A 13,832-nucleotide genomic window follows, 5' to 3' on the forward strand; every position below is an offset into this window, starting at 1 on the left:
GAGCAGGTAAAGTAATGGGTGTGGCGCAAATTGTTTATGCATTTGTTATGTTGGTCAATAACACTGACTAATCTATATCGATGCTAGAACATCGCCCAGTCTCCACTAGAGTACAATTAAGTAATTAAAGCTATCCCAGCAACCCCCCCCCCCCCCCCCCCCCCTTAAAGCAATGGCTCAACAGTTGGTGGTGCATTCAAATGTTTCAGAAAAGAGGAAATGTAAGGAATCAATTTAGGGAGTAAACACTTCTCTAATAAATTTATTAGTAGGGTTTTAACTGAACAATACTATCCTTTCCAACTAAAAAGTAAATATATTTTACCTGATTATAGGCAGGAAAGATAAGGAATAAGCAATTTTTATCTTACCTAATTCTTCATGAAGCTAAAGAGGTCAATTGAAAATATTAAATGATATTTATCCATCTAACCACTTCTTACATAAAAGATTCAGTTGGGACAACAACTCTTGTGGATTTTGTTGAAATGACATTGAAACGGTGGAACTTATTTTCTTTGTGTGTATGCTTCGGAATTTTGGTTATCCTTACACAGCCAGTTATTAACCTGATTAAATTACGCTGCACCCTTTGAACTGGATGTCTGTTAAAGTGGGAGTTCAGTTAAAGGAGAAGAACTTGGACGTCTTGGTAAAAAATTTAATCGCAAAACATTTTATTCCTGGATGCAAATACCTCAGGGCGAAGCCCCACGTCAATGGATGGAAGAACGATCTCAAGCTGTACAAAAACTCCTTGGATTACAGCACAAACAGTGATGCCCAGAGACAATTTTCTTTCATGGACCTTTTTGCTCTTCTAGAATGAGACCCTCACAGTGGTGTTTTCTTTCATTTCTCCTGTTTATCTATTATTTTTGTCTTTTATTTCTAGAAGCTGCTTCAACATCTCCTAAGTTTATATGACAAAATGTGCCATAATTGTTTCTACTTTGAACAATTTGAAATAAAGTTAAAAAAAAAAACATGGCCCTGTCAAATTTACAAAAAGAATACAACATAATGTACGGGTGTATGTTTTACAACACAATACAAAAATACACTATTGTTTATTATCACCCCCTCAGACATGGCTCCAAGCTTTCGCAGGCTTTGAAATCTATTTTTATATTAATTTTACCAGATAGATAAACAAATGCACGTGGCTAGCGTATGTAGAAGATGGGCGGGGAAAGGTCGTCAATGAGTTTTTACGACAGTGTTGTCCAACACGTCCTCCGAGGCTGTAGGGGGAGCTCTATGGAAAAAAAAGTTGAGCACAGAGGGAGAAAACAGCGAAGAAATGGTCGATCTTAAAGAGTTTTACTCTCAGCCGTGTATTCTGTGTCCTCCAAACCAACAGGGGGCTCACAACTGTGAAACAGAAGTGAGCAGCACTCATTTCACTTGGGTTGCACCAGCTTCTATAACCTGCTTTAAGCCTGGTCGTCGGTCAAGCTGCGGCTAGTAGCACGCCGTCAGTCCGTTTCCTCCAACGCAACAGCGCCAGCTGACGAAATATGTTATACGAATAAAAGGTTTTTAGCTTTAAATTGATATATTTAAGATTAAACGTTTCATTTCCAGTGTTGTTTATATACATGTGTGTGTGTGTGTGTGTGTGTGTGTATATATACATTTATTGTGATGTTTAACAATGTCGCTTTTAAAGACAGTTAAAAAAACGGCAACGTAGTGAGACATTTACTGAACTTGCATTTATTAAATTAAAACTGGGATAGGTAATATGCCACATGAAATTGTAAATGTTTAATCTTGAAATAAGAGGAAATCCACTGTCCTGTGTCCTCTGTAGCTAGAAGGGACACTAAAGTAACCAACAAGCGTGAAGTTGCAACCTTTACTTTGAAAATCCAACCACCGGAATCAAACCGTTCCTGCAGCTAGCTTAGGAGCGCGCACCACCAAACTGTACATGTAGCTTCTATTTTGACGTTAAATCTCATTATTTGGGCAGTCGGACTGAAATTTATAGCGAAATGAATAACAATTCAATCATTTTTGGAGCTGTATCGAGTTAAAATAACACTCCAGAGGTACGTACATGCCTGAAGTGGCGCACGGTGTAACGAATATTTGTGCTACCCTGACGCGAGATGTCCAAGGTAAAAAAAAAAATCTAAAATGAGTGCCATGAATGCCAGTTTAGTGGTAAAAGTTGCATTATATCAAGAAATTATAATAATTACTTTAAAGCTTATTGTTTATTGGCTACTCGTGATATTGACAGAAATAAATTGCAACTCAGTACAATTAAAGGTAACTTAACAATTGTTTTTTACTAAATATTTTAATATAAGCTCGAGTTTCAAGAGGAATATATTAAGCAAACGTTCAGTAGTTTAAATATAGTTTATTGTTGCTTAGGATGAAACGAGCTGCAACACCCGAACTGTTAAAAGTTTATTACAATTAGTTATTTAATTTTTTTTAATATATATTTAACTATGTTCTACTTAATCGTTCCAAATATAAAGATTTGCTACTTTCCTCTGGATTAATATAACATCAGCAATTGAATTCCTTTTAAAATACAATTGATAGTATTTTTTTCCCTAACCATCAATAAACCAAAAAGTTATTCATTTGTGTATTGAGACAAAGAAATGTTTTTTTCAAATTTGAGGAAGTTCCTTAAATGTTGAGACATTATCAATGCAGTAGTAAATTAATTGATTAATTGTCTTTTCTGGCTCTACTTGACAAAAAGTAAACTTTAATCAATTTGAAATTTTCACCTTGGACCATTTTGAACTTTCACAAATTAATTATTGGTTTGTGCTTCTGCTAAAATGGTGCCCCTGTTAATGCATGTAATGACTTTTAATGAACAAATTCTTGGCTGGCTGAGAGGATCGGTTAAAGCTCCAGTTGTCTCATTGTTTTTCACCTGTTTCCCTCCAGATGCCTCGTTTTGACTTGCTGGATAAGGTGGAACTTTTTGTGCGCACAGGAACGTTTGTTGCAGACGCATCAAAGAGCTCAAAGAAAGTAACCAAAGCTGCTAGCAAACACTTCACATATAAAGGTATTTTTTGTAGTGACACCTCATCAACAACTGTTGTTTAAAATGTCATTCTGTCCCTCTTTGAACCTTTTTCAAAATTGTTGATAGTGATATTTGTGGATCAGGAGCTCGCTGTTCTAGAGAGAAACAGTTGATTCTTTTTAAAACTGAGCTCTTTCTACTTTGTGAGCAAACAGAAATAAGCAAGGTGTGATACCTCCAGACATAAGTGACAAAAATGTGCAAGGTGTGTAAAAAAAAAAAAAGTAAAATTAAATTGTGTTTATTACTTTGAATGCAGGGTCATTTCGCCCAGGAGTTTATTTAAAAGGAATTAATGAACATGATTTATTATTATTAGTATTATTATTATCAGAAAAGTAAATATTAACATGAAAATTCCATATGATGAAAATTTCCATACAAGTGAAATTTAAAATCTGCAACTGAAAATATTGATGTTCTTCCACTGGACAATTGTTTGCAATGTGAACAATAGATGGCATAAAAAGATGTTGAAATAGTTTCAGTCCACAAGACGACTGAACTAAAAAATTCAAGCAAATGATCTAAAATTCCTGTTCTCCGAATGGAATTTGGATCACGTTGGTTATATTCACAGTGTCTGTGTTCAAATTTTTACCTGAATTTAAACATTTTGAAGATGTGAAGATTGTCAGTCCTCCAGGTCGTGGTAGATTTATCGCTGGATGGGAAATTGACTTTCTTAAAGTCCTTCATCCGTGAGAATTTTTTTTTAATGTGTAACTGAGGAGGCAGTCTCCATCTGTCCACCAGATGGCAGTCTGTGGCGAACTTACCGAGGTCGCCTTCTCCAGGTGGTCAGGAGTGACGAGGAAGTTAGGGAGATCCTGACTCGCTACCATGACAACAACAACCACGCTGGCAGGGAGCGAGCAGTAAGGGAGATAATGGTGAGTTTAAATGTGACTCGGAGAACAGAATTTTAAAAGAATAAAATTAGTTCAGAGTGTTTGTGAAATGTGAAAAATGCCTTCTTCCTCTTCATGTCCAGCTCATGTATTACTGGGTTGGCGTGACGAACGCAGTGAAGGATTGGATCAAAGCTTGTACCTTTTGCAAGAAACGAAACTTTGCTGGGCCTCATGAACCGCCTGTCCAGTTCTGCTTGGCTGTTGGCTGCGACTCTTCCAGCTACGCTCACCCTGAGCTCAGCTTCCACCGGTCTGATCTATAAATATGTGGATAAGTGCAAAAAAACAAGACAAAACTGATAACTGTAGGCCTCCTCCTCTGTCCTGCAGGTTTCCAAAGGAGGTGGAGCGGCGGCAGAGGTGGTTGGTGGTGGCCCAGAGGGACATCGGCTCGCTGCGCTCCAACTCCTACCTCTGCTCCCGACACTTTGACTCATCTTGCTTCACGTCGACCGAGGAGGGTCAGCTGACACCAGATGCTGTTCCCACCATCATCCTTGAGACGCCACAGGAGGTCGAGTTGATGTGCCATGAAAGCATCCACACATACATTTCCTTATGTCGGTTGTAGGCAATGAGTGAGCGGAATACTGCCAGAAAATGATCGTCCCAGAATGCAAGATTAATGATTTGATTTGCCAACACTTATGGTTGCCTTGCGAGGAGTAGGTGCAGATTAATTTGACAGGAAACACTTCTTAAAGGTGCTATGGGTTAACGTTAGCCAGGCATCATTCAGTTTCCAGTCCAGGCAAATATGGGGCACCACCTCACCATTGTCTTTAGTCAGTCCATAGTAGGAATTGAATTTGTAGCCACCATTATGGCTGAGGTCCTCATTAATTAAAAGCAGTCACCAGAACATTTTTGCCATGTATGATGCTCATGAGATGACCTTTAATTTCAAAAACTTCACCACAGTAGCATCTGTTGTGAGGATGTGATCCAGAAGGAGCTCTGTGTAGACTAGAGTATCTCACTGCTGGTTTTCAGGAAGTGGTCCCGTCAGACGAAGACTTCCTTCATTCCAACATGCCGGAAGACCTCCTCTCGTCAGCAGCAGGTGCAGCAGAAACCCCGGAACTGTCCTTTGATACCAGTGAAGCCCCAGTGGAGCTGCAGGAGCACCGGTACTCTCTCCCAGCTTCTGATCCGGACTGCAGGGCGGTCCAGACTACTAGAGACTGCAAGAAGCAGGAGACCGTTGTTGAGCCCAGCTTCAGGATTTACAACCAGATTGCCAGGTACACCCAATCATTTCTTATCATTTTACCTTTTTTTTTTTTTTTACTTTTTGGTGAGCGAGTGCTCAAGTGGCAGTATACTGTAAAACCTCAGAGCCGGCCTTGTCCTGACAGCATTATCACAAATGCCTCCAAAATTCTAACGCACACAGTCATCGTTGCTAAGTGCGAGTCAAGCTTCACATCACATCTGAGTGTGAAATAATTTGTGTCTTTATCAGCAAATGATGAACCAAAGAACTGAGAAGAATAATTCTGATTGGCAGGTATCTGAGCCATAGGGTCATAGCAATGCCTAGCAAGATAAGCAGAGGTTCTCTGAGGAGGATGTCTAAGCGCTTCAGCCTGAAAGGTGGGAAAAATGTATTTTTGATCTCAGGCACACAGGATTGTAGTATAATATGGTGTTTAATACTCCAGAAACATTTTTTTTTTTCTGTTTTAGATGGCGTACTGATGTACACTCAAGTTTCTACACCTCTCAGAGTGCCACGCAGCAGAGAAGAGGTTTGGATGATGTACTGCTTAGATAAAGTCTTTTAAAAACCATCTGATGCAGAATTTTTATGATTTCCCTTTTTTGTTCTAGGCTTGTTTCATACTGGTCTTGTTGGTTTAAAGGAGCTGTGTGTAGAATTTCGAGGGATCTTTTGGTAGAAATTAAAAAAAAATATTTTGATAAGTGCACAATCACTTCAATATAAGATTTCTTTGTATTTTGATTAGCTTAGACTGAACCCTTCATATCTTAGAAGGAATCTGGTCCTCGTCCAAAGAGTCCACAAGGAACTGACAAACCAGCTCCTTTGCATTTTAATTTGCTCTTGCTAATACTGATTCATTTAATATAGACAGTCAGCGAGCTGGGTCACGACAACCCCCAGCCAAACTATTGATCTGTTACAGTTAAATCACTCCCAAAACATCTGTGGAAGTCAGCTTTCCTTGATTTGCTCGTGAAGAAAAATTTTTATTCCGATTATGAGGAAGTCCAGATGAAAATCAGTTTGTTGCTAACTATGGTGAAGCTGAAAAGCTGTGCATTGTCTGTATCACATAAACAAATAGAAATAAAGTAGTAGTTGGTGCTGCTGGCAACAATTTTGGGGGGAATTGTATATCACATCATAATTACCCTGAAAGCTACATTACCTCCACTTTTTCCATGGGATGGTTCATATCCGTGGCTACAGTTTCCAATTCCACCACTAGATGCCACTAGATCCTTTATGTTGGACCTTTGAGAGTCATCTCAAATGATACAAATGTTCACATTGCACCCTAGAGAGAGACAATTATCTTAACCTGAAAATCTCATTGGAACGCTACATCTACTCCCGGAATGAAGACAATAGGGAGTGTTTAACATCATAATATCAAGCTCAAAGTTATTCTGGGGTTTGTTACAAAGGACAGGATGTTGGGCAACAAGTTTAATGTACTACCAGTAGTCCAGTAATGACCATGATGCCGGGGATTCCAGGTCAACTCCATCCTGCAGCAGTTCCATGACAACCAGGGTCACTACGGCCAGGGAATCTGCCAGCGAGAGATCTTCAAGCACTTCTACTGGGCCACAATGACCCGTGACGTGGCCCGATGGATCGCCAGCTGCCAGGTCTGCCTTAACCGAACCAAGAGGAAGTGGCTCCGCTGCAGCGTCATCAACTGTACCAATTGCTGCGGGCCGGTAGAGCGAGGCCTTGGCCTGACCTTCCATAAGTATGGGTCCAGTTTTACAAAATGGGAAACGTGTTGAGAGAATGACTTTTCATCTAAATCCAGAATACCTGCCCTGAATGTACAGTTTAGAGGTTAAAATTATGATTCATAAAGTTTACATATTTACCACATTTGATTAGTTTGTGGTTATTTTTTGTTCCATAAGCCTTTCGTTGAGGGGAAAAACAAAGTGCATCTTTTTTGCCTCAATTTTCAGGTTCCCTCTTCACAACGCCGCCCTTCTGGCTCAGTGGTTGGTGGTTGTCGGGCGTCCCCACTGGCATCCTCGGCTCCGCTCATCGGTGTGTTCAGCTCATTTCACAGAGGACTGCTTTTACCGCAGTGGGGACAAGATCGCCCTCCACCCGGATGCTGTACCTTCACTCTCTGTCCCAGGTCATTCGGCGGTAAGTGTTTTCGATTTAACCATCCTGAGGTTCAGCACTTATCCAACACGGATTTTGTAACACAAAGTTTGATCATGAAAACAATTAAGACTGTTCTCCAGGACAGGACTGTAGAAGGAAGGCTTCATGTATGTGTGTGCATTGGTCATATCTGGTGTTGTGTGGTGCCAGAGACTCCACAGCATATTCTACTGTGTTCCTCTACAAACTGCTACATTTTGATGCTGCTGAGGCTCAACCTTGGGAAGTGTATTGGTTGTTGGTTTGGACTGCATTCTCACTCCAAAGGAAGAGCCCTCAGTTTTTTAGGAAGTATACCATGAGCACCTTTTCAGCAAGGTCGCTATTCACTTGTTGGTCTGCTCCGGTGCTGCGCACAGAGACAGAAAATCCCTTGGTACAAACTAACAAGGAAGGTGTGAAAGCACCCTACTGGAAAGTGAATGAAAGGGTTGGACTACAAGAGGAGGCGTGTGCTGGACATGGAGGGGTGTGTTTGTGGCAGGAGCTAGAATAACCTCCCTTGTTAGTGACTGCTAGTTTCTACAAGGTAATAAGCTCATTTGCAAGAAATCTGCCAAACTCAAGTAGCAGCAGTAGATTTTTATAATCATATTTATGGTATTATTTTTCACGCCTGTAATGAAACAGAAAAAGTTATGTTTTTGCCCCACAGAGTCAGTCCGGGACTCTGAGCCAGCCTGCTGCTGGGGTGGAGGTAGGTTCCTTTGTAATATTCTAGATTTAAATGGCCTTGGTCCAATCAAACCAACCTGAACATCGAGTGGACGACAGTACATGTTCTGGCCCTGTATGAGCAGGTCTACTTTGCCAAATACGATGCGGTGGAGCATTACCTGTGCCGACACACCTATCCTCCTGGACTCAACTACGTGGAGAAGAATACGTTCAGGAGGTTCTGCAAGAAGTTTGTCATTAAAGGTTTGTCTAAGCTGCAACAGCTCTTCATGTATCCAAGCAAGGAGGGTCTACTTGTGTATATCAAGTGTCACATTTTTTTCCGTGTTGCTTGTGAAAGAATCTGATGTTAATTCTAAATCCAGAGGAAATGTTTTTGCAGTAATTAAAAGACCGTTGTGAAGGAATTAGGAGCAGAAGTTTTCAGAAATGTTACACATTGGTGTTTTCGTTGGTGTCATATATTTGATATGGAGCAGGTCCTTCACAGTTGCTAAACTGGACAACCAAAACACTCTCAAGGTTTCACGCCTCGTACTTTTACATTGAAGTGGCAGCTATTTTGTCCTGCTGCAAAACAAAACCATCCAATGTAACAAAAAGCTGAGAATCTTCTCCCTGATTTCTAGACAACGAGCTCCACATAGTGAAGGGTGAACGGGCGTGTTTGGTTCTGAGGAGCAGAGAGCAGGTGGAAGCTGCCCTGCTGGACTTCCACAATGAGCTGAACCACCTCAACGTCAACAAGTGTCTGAAGCTTCTCAGTGAGAGGTCTGAGAGCCCCACTCCTAAATCCTCGGTGCTTGATTTGAGTTTTGTTTCACAACAAGAGCGTAATGGCGGGAGGAGTAAGCAGCCTTTGGTCTCTGACAGGTACTTCTGGAAAACCATGAGATCTGATGTGGTGCAGTGGATCAGTAGCTGCTCGCACTGCAGCCGTGCCAAATGGAAGATGTCAAAGAACCTGACAGAGGCGAGAGGAGCTGAGACACAGCCGAAGGCACAAGGATCATCTCAGATGCACCGTGTCTCAGACAGGTTCGTGTGTGTTGGGGGGGTTTCCATATACACAAAGGTAGAAGTTGTTGTTGTTGTTTTTTTTGAACTTTTTATTTAAATTTTTTCAGTTAAACATTGAACAATGTCTTAGACAAGGTCAGTGATGTAAAAAGGTACAAATGGCGGTACAAATGTATATCAAATAAACATTACACATTGTGATAATAAGGATAAGCAAACAAGACAGACAAAAATGAATAAATAAATAGCTAATAATAAAAAAAAAGAATGAATAAATGATGAGGTTAATAATAATAATTAAAAAAAAAAAAATTCCACATCGTGTCAGGGTCCGTTTCCATTACTTTAGGAACAGCCTCAACAACCTAAATAGTTCATATTGTTAGATATTTTCCGACCATGCTCCACCTTCGTTCAAAAAGGTCCACTTTCAACTGTAATGATGCGGTCATTCTTTCCATGAGATAAACCTGTCTCAATCTCTGTTTCCATTCAGCCACAGTCGGTGCTTTAACTTTCTTCCAGTTTGCTGTTATATTTTTCTTGGCAACCAATAATAAAATTTGCAAAATATATCTTTGGTCAGCAGTGAAAAGGTCGACCGGTACAGCACCCAGCAGGTAGAGCAGCATGTTTGATGGAATTTCTCTTTTCATAATTCTCTCAATTTCGTCTTTAATCTTTTTCCAATATTCAAGAATAACCGCACAGTCCCTGAATATGTGCGCGTGATCACCTATTTTACCACACTGTCTCCAGCATAGAGCTGCTGAGGGGTCTTTAACGAAATTTGAAACAGATCAAGGGGTGCGAAAAAATCTGATTTTAAGTTTCCAGTCGAACTCTTTCCACTGCTGACTGCTGATACCTTTATGACTGCTGTTACAAAGTTTATCCCAAAGTTCGTCTACTATTATTATATCAGATTCCAATTCCCATTTTTCCTTAATATTATAGGTATTTTCATCTAAGTCTGATGAGAGTCTTTTATAGAGGTGGGAGACATGTTTATGTAATGGAAGAGGTCGAAGTTGTTTTTAATGCCCCTTCACCTCAACAGTGAGGCTGGTGATGCTGATGGGAAAGATGGTGACGAAGGTAGAGGCAGTGGTGATGACACAGAGGAGCTTTCAGTCCTGAATTCAGAAGACACAGTGGTGAGTGTCTACTTCAGCCACACAGGCACCATGAGTACTTGTTAGTCATTACTACATCATTTTATGACTACTTGGTGGATGTTACTACATATCTTGTTATTTGTGGTGTTGTTAGTTGTGTTATTCCTGAATTAGTTGTGTTTATTTACATTATTAACACAAGTAATCAATCGGTGAACATTTGCCCCTCATTCTTAACAGAGGAGGGGTTTCCATCGTCAACAGTCACTCATGGTATTTGTTGCCTGGTGCAATGGAAGAGGCTGGTATGTCAGAGAGGCAAACGATGTCTGAGGCATCATCAACTGTGTGTCTGGTTGACTGACTCTCCCAGTCTTGATTTTGCCTTGATTACTTCCAACAAATATTGCTGATCCAACATCATCATGATTTAGATTTAATCAAAACATGGATGCATGATTTGTTAGGTTCATCTGCATCATGTCAAGCAATCAACTTTTAAAACTGAAGCTTAGATCAGATAAACTACAGTCGTCATGTTTCTTGTTCCAACTTAAACTGTTCATCTCATGGAAATGCTCAAAGTTGCAGGAGGAAGTCAGTAGCTCTAACCCAGAGCCTCAGGAGCATCACCGCGTCATCATCCAAGATATGAACAAACCTCTCATGGGGCCAGCAGCCAAACAGCAAACACAGCAAAGACCCAAACAGACTGAAGTCACAAGCAAGTCTCAAACACCAAAACGACCCCAGAACCACAGTGCCGGTCCACATCTGCTGAAGAGGAGGAGAGACCCTGAGGCAGACCCATCAACTAAGAGGAGCAGGGGGCTGGATCCTGTGGTGGCTCCCAGCACCAAACCCTGGCCTGTTTTCACCATCGCTGGCTCCTTACCTGCGCAGGAAGCCCCTCCCCCCTCTGAGTTGGACAGGTATGTCACTAATACCACTTGCCTCTGTTTGTGGTCATCACTTTCCATTTCAGGCTGTTATTGTGTGTTAAGAAAATTAGCAGTTCATTTTAAGTACCTGTGTATGTATGTGTTTGTGTTAGCAGCTCCACTTCCTGTCGAAGGCTGCAGGCTCGTACGATCATCCAGCAGTGCAGTTACGCCAAAGTCAAGACCAGACCTGCCCTGGACGGTGCCGACGCTCAGTGGGCTGAGGTAGGGTTCCTCTCCCTCCTCTGCTAATGTGTGTAAGTTACAAACCTCAAGATTTGGAGATACCCCTCATAACTGGGGTGATGACTGCTCTGATTTCACCAACCAATATTGCGGCAGCTTTTCTTTTAATGTTACTTTTCCATTCTGAGAGCAATCATCATTTTGTTTCTGTTCACCAGCAGGACACAATGAAAGCAGTTCTATCAATCCCTCCATTTAAAACTGTTCTGCTGTCAAGAAGGACTGTTGTAGATGCTTTTTTGATGAAAGGTGGCATTCATTGTTCATTTCTTATTGCACTCCCGTGACTACTTCATAGTAAAGGACAAATCTTGTTTCCTTGAATGCTTGCAGTGTGAAGCTTCACATCAATAGTGACTTAATGCAGGTTTTTTTTGTCCCCATAATCAGTCGGTCTCAAGCTTAGTCACTAGCATGTCATGGGATATTAAGTGCTGATGTGTTTCTTTGTGCTCAGATCCAGGAGGGGATGGTCGTGTACGTGTGCTTCTTCCAGGGAGCCACTGAGGACGTCACATATCAAATAGGTAATTTCTATTTTATTCTATAGCCCTGAAAAGGCCTCGGACAACACGCAGGATTATGCCATGGTCTGGGTGAATGTTGCATCCTGATTGGCTGCTGCGAGTCCATTACTTTCTGATATTCAGACACTTACTTAGTAGTTCCACTCAAAGAAGCGTCTGTCAGGGCGCCACCCTCTCAAAACCTTCATCTTCACTACCCCTCCGATCTTACTGTCTGTTGTCTTTAATCATCTTCAAGCTGCAACATAACGTTGGCTTTACTGCTAGGAGTCGAGCCACGTCCCTACAAGCAGGGCGGACCAGAGTTGTCCTGGTCAATGGCACAAATGTTTTCTGGCGTCCCAAAACAGCAATGCACTATGTTTGCACCAGACCAGCCTCATTAACATACTAAAGCACCTGCCAGTGCGGGTGGAGTGCGAGTTCATTTGCTAGTTAAAGGTTGAAAGACACTCGGCCTGAAAAGGTCATTTTCACCGTCTTGAAACTAGCAATGACACTTTTACTTGACCGGGTGGCTGTTGGCACCCTGAATAATCACTGAAGGGAGAACAAGTTAGATCCCCAGCTTTTTTCCTCATTTCCATCTCAGAGCTCCTGTACTTGATATTGTGTTTTTGTTTCCATTCTATCCTCAGCCAGTCGTCTGCTAACCATCAAACTTTTCCAGAAGGACACAAGGCACACAGTGTCTGTCCTGGACCTTCCCGGCAGTGTTTTATTGGTTCCCCAAGACTCCTTGCTGGGGGAGCCGGTCTCCCAGATGAAGATGCATTATAAAGGGGGTTGTGAGCTGTGGATGGGTGCTCAGCTCCTTTCAAAACTTGCATCTGCTTGCCGGCAGATCATGTCTGAGTCACCAAAGTGCACTAAGGGCGGTGTGAAAGTGGAGCAAGGGGTCTGTGGACAGAAACAGGAGATCGTCTTGAAGTCGCTGGAACCGATGACCGTCCTGCTGGAGTTCTGAGGTAGAAATGAAAATTCATTCAAGTCGAGTCTTCAGAACATTTGTTGCATCAGTTTAGTCCCTTTTTCAACCGCAGAAAGACCACCTAGCAAATCATGAAGTCACCCAACCGAAACACACCCACCCACCTGAAGCGCCACATCGGTCTGCCAGCAGATCTCTGTGGACAGGTCCAAGACAACAAGTTGTCTTAAATGGATGCGATGTCAAAGTCTAGATTGTATTGACTTCCTGGAGGATGTTTTTGTCCATATCATTCTGACTGTACAGTGATGCTCTGTATTAAATAACTATTTATTGTAAAGAGTGTCATGTAATTTTGATGTCAGTAGTTTTGACCTGGTTTGCATGTTCTCCCTGTCCCTGTGTGGGTTCTCTCTGGTACTCCAGCTTCCTCCCACAGTCCAAAGACATCAAGAGGGGACCAGGTTAATCAAAAACTCAAATTTGACCGTAAGCGTGACTGTGATTGTGAATGGTTGTCTGTCTCTATGTGTTGGTCCTGTGATGGACTGGTGACCTGTCCAGGGTGAACCCCGCCTCTCACCCGAAGGCTGCTGGGATAGGCTCCACCCCCCAGGACCCTTAACAGGATAAGAGGTAGAAAATGGATGGATGGATAGTTTTGACCTGCTCACACCTTTCTAATTAAATTAATCTGATAAATCCTACTAAATGGGGCGGCGTGGCTCAGAGGTGGAGTGGCCATCTAGCAACCGAAGGGTCGCTGGTTTGAGGTTCGAGCTTCACTTCTCCCATGTCGAACGGACTGGCGATCTGTTCAGGGTGAACCCCGCCTCTCACCCAATGTCAGCTGGGAAAGGCTCCAGCCCCACCCCACCCCTTAATGGAGAAGCGGTACAGAAAATGGATGTGATGAATCCTACTAATATGTATGAATAAAATAAATTCATAAAACTACAGTTACATCTATATATTCATAATTTAAAACATAAT

The 13,832-nt window shown here is 41.8% G+C and overlaps 1 protein-coding gene across 7 annotated transcripts; it reads left to right on the forward strand.

Moving 5' to 3' along the window:
* The first annotated feature begins 1,877 nt into the window (after positions 1 to 1,877).
* Positions 1,878 to 13,705, forward strand: LOC147246121 (uncharacterized). 7 transcript variants are annotated; one of them, XR_015109881.1, is made up of 21 exons: positions 1,878 to 2,126; positions 2,926 to 3,049; positions 3,827 to 3,963; positions 4,065 to 4,234; positions 4,315 to 4,498; positions 4,978 to 5,228; positions 5,495 to 5,580; positions 5,674 to 5,735; positions 6,712 to 6,950; positions 7,168 to 7,357; positions 8,034 to 8,075; positions 8,179 to 8,299; positions 8,686 to 8,827; positions 8,930 to 9,094; positions 10,137 to 10,233; positions 10,780 to 11,126; positions 11,249 to 11,360; positions 11,839 to 11,908; positions 12,547 to 12,876; positions 12,952 to 13,475; positions 13,570 to 13,704. XR_015109881.1 is itself a non-coding variant. In XM_086183327.1 (20 exons), the coding sequence occupies exons 1-19, from the start codon at positions 2,118 to 2,120 to the stop codon at positions 12,873 to 12,875; spliced, it is 2,877 nt and encodes a 958-aa protein (XP_086039453.1). In that variant the 5' UTR covers positions 1,878 to 2,117; the 3' UTR covers position 12,876; positions 12,952 to 13,524. The 7 variants fall into 7 exon arrangements, 3 of the variants coding, with proteins under 3 accessions (XP_086039453.1, XP_086039454.1, XP_086039455.1); XR_015109882.1 differs by having other exon boundaries at positions 11,252 to 11,360; positions 13,570 to 13,703; XR_015109883.1 differs by having other exon boundaries at positions 1,878 to 2,057; positions 13,570 to 13,703.
* Positions 13,706 to 13,832: the final 127 nt, after the last annotated feature.

Source organism: Aulostomus chinensis, chromosome 17 (assembly GCF_037954235.1).
Source record: "Aulostomus chinensis isolate RoL2024-O1b breed Wild chromosome 17, RoL_Achi_v1.0, whole genome shotgun sequence".
Lineage (NCBI taxonomy): Eukaryota > Metazoa > Chordata > Actinopteri > Syngnathiformes > Aulostomidae > Aulostomus > Aulostomus chinensis.